The sequence below is a fragment of the Macrobrachium nipponense genome, chromosome 4, assembly GCF_015104395.2.
Source record: "Macrobrachium nipponense isolate FS-2020 chromosome 4, ASM1510439v2, whole genome shotgun sequence".
Classification (NCBI taxonomy): domain Eukaryota; kingdom Metazoa; phylum Arthropoda; class Malacostraca; order Decapoda; family Palaemonidae; genus Macrobrachium; species Macrobrachium nipponense.
This window is the reverse complement of record NC_061100.1, coordinates 46,694,154-46,701,653: the sequence shown is the minus strand read 5'-3', so window position 1 is coordinate 46,701,653 and position 7,500 is coordinate 46,694,154. Positions and strand designations below refer to the sequence as shown.

General features: G+C 35.1%; 1 protein-coding gene across 6 annotated transcripts in view; it reads left to right on the top strand.

The window, feature by feature from the left end:
- LOC135210908 (metaxin-1-like) overlaps positions 1-7,327 on the top strand; it is a 146,700-nt gene extending 139,373 nt beyond the window's left edge. For all 6 annotated transcript variants that reach the window (XM_064243854.1, XM_064243855.1, XM_064243856.1 and 3 more), the window contains 2 exons: positions 3,075-3,211; positions 4,332-7,327. In XM_064243854.1, the coding sequence (XP_064099924.1) occupies positions 3,075-3,211; positions 4,332-4,421 (227 nt within the window). In that variant the 3' untranslated portion in view covers positions 4,422-7,327. The remainder of the gene's footprint in view (positions 1-3,074; positions 3,212-4,331) is intronic.
- The last annotated feature ends 173 nt before the right edge of the window (positions 7,328-7,500 follow it).

Here is a 7,500-nt window from a genome sequence, read left to right as displayed (position 1 = left end):
GGCCCCCAGGTGTTTGATGAATTGTCAGAGGGTTGTAGGGGGTCAATAAATGGCTAGGGTGTCAATGGTACAAAAGACGAGACAATTTCCCTAGAGTCTGGAGGAATATTTTGAGAAGCATGATATACCTTTCAGTAATTCAGTGTTCCCCGCTTATTCGCGGAGAATGGGTACCAGACCCCCACCCCCCGCACATAGTTGAAACCACTATAAAAATGCTTAAAACTGCCTATTTTGTTAGTTAAAGCTCAAGAAAAAAAAATAAAAATGTTTTTACCTGCTTTTTTTAATAGTTTTATCACTAAAAGTGCATTTTATGATGAAATTAATTATAAAAAACAGGAATTTGTAGATACATCTCAGAAAAATACAGTGCATAGGCAAATTTCCCACAAATAATGGGGTTTATGTTCAAGAGAGAAATCTGAGGATACGCGAGTCCGCAAATCCGGAGTCCACGAATACAGGGGGTTGACTGTATTAGGGCATTGGCTGGTGATGGTGCACCAGAAATAATTGTTCACTACAGAAGATTTGCTACTTCACTCAAGGACAAAGTGTCTGATGTATGTGCTGTTCATTTTATATTACACAGACATCTTGTAGCCTAGAAACTCTGTATAGTGAACTGCATATTGCCTTGAAAGTGTGAATTATATCAATTAATAAAATCAAAGCACTGCAACTCGACTCACAATTGTTTGTGATGCTGTGTGAAAAGAATCATAGAACTTTTAACCAATTACTACTCTTGCACACTAGGGGTCACTGCTTGCAAAGACTTGTAGCTCTGTACAACTCAACTTTACAGTTTGGTGCAGATGTAGGTCAAACTCAGAGTGAAGGATTAAAGTGCAAGTATGCCTTTTCCCATTTTGAAAACATATACTGACAGTCCTAGATTAATGGCGGGTTTCAGTTTCTGGCGGAACACTGATAACTGAAAATTGTCAATAACTGGAACGTCACAGTATTTATGATAATAAATGGTGTTTATGATGCCATAAGTGCCAATCAGCACCGATAAACTGCTTACTGATGCCAATAAACTGCTTACCAGCGCCGAAAATCACGATCTGATGCTGATAAACTGCCTACTGATGCTGATAAACCACTTACTGCCTCTGAAAATCTCTTACCGCCCCCAAAAATCTGGTTAACAATGTTGTTTGCCAAGCATTGTAAAACCGGGACGCTGTTAACCGATACTGCCAATAAGCAGGTACTACTACTACTACTCTTTAATTTTATAATATGCAAATATATTACATATATTTTGTCATAACATGGATTATAATTTTAATGTCAGGGGGTTTATGAAAAATTTGAAATTTCATTAGGTGGTTGATGAGCTTGAGAATTTAGGAACCCTTGATCAAGGGTGGTCAATGACCTGAAGAGTTGGGAACTCCTGGCCTAATCAGATGATGCCTCTAGGTGAAGCTCCTCATTGGTTATCAACCTGTCTCCAGTGACTTCTGCACTTGATGAAAAGACCTCTAAGACCTCTACCAGTAGCCTTCTCTAAGGACAGAGTTCATGCCTCGCAGAGGACTTTCATTAGCTCCTCAGTTCTTGAAGTGGTGTAGCTTTTCCTGGAAAACCAACCATTCTCAGAGAATGCATTCATTGTCACTTGTAATTTCTCCAACTCTTTTAGGCCTGAACAAGTCAGAAGGTTCTCATCTGACTACCATTGATACCCTCCACTGCCTGTGTTGTTACCACTGTAGATCTGCTTTGATCCATAGCCCGATTTGGTCCCTCTGGTAGAATTCGTCCATGCAAGAAGGGGCAACCTTCCCAAAGGTGATGGATTCTTTGGCCACAGAATTTTAACCTGATAATACCTTGTATGACCAAAGATGTAAGGTCAAACCATTGCCTGTACAGTAAGAGATATCCTTGTAGATTAAAAGTTGTATGGAAAACAGGAAAGCCAAGGTAGTATGATTGGCCAACACCCCAAACTTCTTCAACCAGCCTTATCAGAGGCTTCATTATATCTATAAAATTCAAGGCTGTTCAATGCAAGCTTGGCAAGTGTCATCTTACGGAAGAATTTGTAATGTGTTAGTGTTTCAGCTTGCTCATCTGGGCTCCAGAAGTTTTAAAACCCAGACTGACTTGGATAAAAACTATGAGAGGAGGGTGGAGATGAGTTGAGATTGAAATGAAAGCGCTGAAAAGATATGAGCTACCGGATATTGCAGAGCTCCTTTGCATTGCAGTGTTGGTCCATTAGTGATATGAAAACTGTTTTCAGGCCATGCTCAGTTCATGCCAAAATAATGTAGATCTCCTTTGTCTAGTTAAGGGCTCTGACCATGCAAAATTAAGGATTTCAGAGAAGGTACTGAAGGGATTTTCTTGCTCAGGGCATTGATTAAGACGTAATAAGGAATATAGTTTTGTAGTGGTTAAGAAAAGTTATTTTTAAAATCATTTGACTGTGTAGCCAATGGTGAAGCTACCCTCAGTCTAACTGTCAAAGGTAGAACTACTAACAAAATGAGCCAGAATGACAGCTGGTTGAGCATGTACAGTACATTCCTACTTAAGAGTAGCCCTTTATCTTTATCTGTTACATTTCAGGACAAATGTAATGGACAAATAAGTAGTGGTTTTGATTGAAAAAATTGCTTTAGTTTTATTTTTCAATACCATATTTGTTTTGCTCCCTAAAAATCCAGTATGTCATTGTACTGTACTGGGCTCTGCTGCATATTCTGCGAGTAGGGGTGTTTGGTGGTGGGGGAATTGGGGATTTCTATATTATATGAGACTGCAGTGATGCAGCACCTTCCATCAACAATGGCACTATACTTTGGAGTCAGTGGTCTGGTTTAGCTTTCATAAATAAAAAATGAAAAGAATATCCAAATTTGGACTGGATTATATTCACTGATTAGTAGTGTGTGTGTTTATTGGGGTCCAAGCCATTTCCTTCACATTAAGTGCTTTTTTATTAGGAAAGTTTAAAACCAGTTTTTATATATACGTATTTTTAATCTGGATAACAAGAATCAACAAATCAGAGACTTGCCCTCTGAAAATTTCCTTTTTCCCAACAGAGGGTCACAAAAGAAGCGACATTAGAGATTCTCCTGCAAAAGATGACATACCGAATAAAGGGAGAAATTTACTACTTTCTGGGCTCATTGCGTTCACAGCAATGTTTGGTTATGCAATAGCAGCAGGTTTAGTTCAGGTATCTACATTAATTAGTTACATTATCTTTATCACTACATTAATTCCTTGGTGTTGTGTACTTTCATGCATGTGTTGCAGGTCATTCTGAACAGTAGCATTAAGTATTTTCAGTTGAAATTTTCTGCCAGTAGTTAAGCTGTGTATGGAACTGTTGACACGGTTAATATGTTTGCTAATGGTGCCAGGGATTATTGATGGCTCAGCAGATTTTGCTCTGTAATGAAACCTGGTTCACTGATTGTTAGCATTTTAGATTCTGTTGTAGGGTATTTTTGTGGATGTCATCACGTATGAAATTATTATGAACAAGGAAATGAAATATTTGATATGATTTGGAGGATTTTTCAGGTTAATACTATTTTGTGCTTTAGAACAGTTGGTATTTTTGAAATTTGCATGTTAGGCTCTAGTTAATTGTGTATTTTTTTTACTTATATATATTGTCTTGGCTAATGGCTTTGGAATTTCTTTAAGTTTGTCTCTCTACTGGCTGTGAATCTTTTTAACCACTAAATTTTCACATTGCTTTTTTGCATTATTTCATGTCTGGACAAAAATAAAAACTTAGGAATATTTTATGCGAGCTAGTGCTCCCAAGTTGAAATTCCATTGTGAATGTACCGTATATGTTCATGAATCCTATCCCAGTACAACTTGATTCCTCAGAGGTACAATTGAAAGCCTCTTGGTACATAAAAAAAACCTCTCTGGTAGCCTGAAATTTGTAATTGCTCTTGTTTTTAGCCAAAGAATTATATATTTTTTTCCTCATTAGAATTTTCTGCTGTCACAGTTGCACATGTCTGTGTTTTGTTTTATATAAAAGAAAAGTAACTTAAATTTGATATACCTTTTATAATTGTTAATAGTATTTAACATTATATAAAGAATTGTTCTATTTGAAAGTGCTTTATCAAGATAACAGATAGATAATTAGGCATAAATAGAATTTTTAAAAAACATGAATGAATAAAAATTTATTTTTTATTGTTAGCCTTTTTTTTTTATAAAGATACAGTAATCAAGATCCTGATTTAAAAAGCAATCATTGTTAGATGTTTGACCATCACTTGATGCAGTAATGTATCGCTTTTATGGGATCATCGTGTACTTTGCAGGTTGATATGGGTGAGCCACCAGAGGAAGAAGAGGACTATGACTACAGATATGAAGAATATGGAGGGGAAAGTGGAGGTAGTGGTGAATAGATATACAACGATATTAGTTCATGGCAGAATACAAAGTTTTGAAGAATGTAGTGTATGTGAAACAATACAGAACTTTACTGTGAATTGTTCAAGAAATTAATTGTACAGCTTCAGCATGGCAGTTCTTGATAAAGTTGTGTATTGTTCACAGATAAAGTGCTTTGCCTATTATAAAATGTGAATCAGTTTTTAAAGACTCAAAGTGTAAATGATTCTGATGTTTAGTAGCAGTTTCATGGTTACATAACTGATTATAATTGTAAATGCTGTTATCTATGCAATCAGAGGGAAGGTGTAAAATTTTGAATGTTTTCTGTTTATGTAAAAACTTTCTATTTGTTCATCACCTAAAAATTACAAGTGCAGTATGGAAATTACACTTAATGGACTTCATTCTTTGCAGAAATAAACCAAATGCATATAGAGAAGCACCTTGAGTAAATTCCATGAAAACAATGGAAAACCATTTTCAGAGTTTATTCAGGAGTCAAAGGCTTGTGTCTAAAGTCATTAGTAACTATCATAGTATAATGTTTCTATTCAAGCTGTCTAAGTATGGATGTTATATAAAAGATCAAGTTGATAGCTCTCACCTCTTTCTTCACAGATATCCAAGGGGTTTAGTCTGTTTACAACAACTAACTGTTACTTGGAGGTCACTTATCCTCTGTGCTTACTAGACCAAACACTGTGTAATCCTTTTATTCTAATCAAATAGCCAGGCAATGTGTAGGTACAGTGGTCCCCTCGTATTTGCTGGGGATGCGTACAAGACCCCCCTCCCCCCTGAATAGCTAGAACCCACGAATAGTTGGAACCCCTATAAAAATACTTAAAATGGCCTATTTGTTAGTTAATAAAACTTAGGAAAACCCTACTAAAAATGTTTATACTGGTTTTTTAAGTGTGATTACAAAAAGTGCATTTAATGATGAAATTGATAAAAAAAACAGGAATTTGTGGATATTTCTCATAGAATAATACTGCAAATATTCGAATTTCCCATGAATAGTGGGTGGATATGTTCCAGAGAGAAATCTGTGAATGTGAGAGTCCACAAATCCGGAGAATGGGGCCCCACTGTACCATTACTAGTAAAGCATTGTTATTGTTTTAGTCATAACAAATACCAGTTGGTTCAGTAGAAATGCATACTAAAGTCTATTTTATTCAATCTGTCCACTCACCCATGCAGGTTTTGGGTAGATGTGGTAATACTCAAGGTTTGGATTGGCTGAAAACAATGTTTTTGGTAGCATGGGCTTACTGTTATAAAGATGAAAACTGTTTCTTCAGTAATGTATCAGATTGATATACTCAGACTCTTCACATCCTCATATATAGACCATGAACATGCTGATTCATATATAGATAATACAACAATGCAAGCGTACCAAAGATGGAAATCAAGCAAAGATGAACGATGGGCTTTTAATAGTTGTTTTATTTCATTATAAGTAATTAAAGACATCAATTATGTGAGTCAAAGGAAAGATATTTTTAATCATTTCTTGCATGTTAATTACATGAGTGGGGTATTATTTTAGATAGTATAAAGTATTGGTATCAGTGAGGCTGTTTGGGGTAGGTAAAAGGAACAGCCACATCAACATTGGCCAGAAGGTGGGAAATTTCAGCTGATACATGTGAGTGGTATTGCAGTTTTCTTTCCTGAACACTCTGGATCTTTAATTTTTTCTTGAGCATACAAATTATTCAGTTAGCTCAGTGGTGGGGCAGTTTCAGGAGTATTTTGCCAAATAACTTATCAAGCAAAAGTTTGAAATCTCACTGAGTTCCCATTATCTTTTGTATTGACATATATACAGAATTAAAGGCTTGCCCAGACATATTTTATATTGGTAAGACATGGGAACGACATTTAGATAAAATGAATAAATAATTTTTACAATGAGCAAGCAATTTTGACTTATATGGAATGAAAGTTTGCTTAAAGTGACAACAGTAAAAGGAAATATCTGCCATATCATTGGCATAAGTGTCGTTTTCTTGTCAGTGCTTTATGTTTTAATAGTCGACATCATTCAGTTATTTTTCCAGTTTACAGATGCGAACAAAACTTTGACTATTATTTTCATGTTCATGCAATGAAATTTTACATAAGATAAAGTTTGAAAGATAAGAAACTCTTGGGATCTGAATAGTTTGTGGGCATAAGGCTACTTGTAGCCTGGGCTACATAGATAAAACATAATTGTTGAAAGCCTGTCATTCAGTTGTGTTTGATATGAGTAGACTGTCTGGTACAAGCTCATCTTTCTTGTGCTTGCATAGGTATATTTTCAATACAAAATGGCATGTTTATGATATATACGTATATGCAGAAGATAGGTACTGTGTCGTACCTCTTAAGTAAATGGGGATACAATCCACAATGATGTAAAATCCTTGTAGTGTTATAGAATATACTGTATTTCTTGTACAACAACTTTTAGCTTTCAACCATCAGCTGTGGTCTTGTTCACAATAAGACCACAGCTGATGGTTGAAAGGTATAGGTTGTTGTACAAGAAATATATACAGGCGGTCCCCGGGTTACGATGGGGGTTCCATTCTTGAGACGCGTCATAAGCCAGAACATCGTCAAAAATCCTAAGAAAACCTTACTTTTAATGCTTTGGGTGCATTGAAAACTATGTAAACTGCATTCTTATGCCATTTTTCATCAAAAAACCTTCAAACATTGATTATTTTGCATTTTTGGTGTCATATATCATCTCCCAGATGAGCGTTGTAGGCGTCGTAACCCTGGAAATAACGTCTATTGACAAGCGTCGTAACCTCGGAACGTCGTAAGCCGACACCGTTGTAACCCGGGGACTGCCTGTATTCTATAAAACTACAAGGATTTTACATCATTGTGGATTGTATCCCCATTATATATATATATATATATATATACTAATATATAATATATATATGATATATATATATCATATATATATATATATATATATATATATATATATATATATATATATATATATATATATTATATATATATATTACATATATATATATATATATATATATATATATATATATATATATATATATA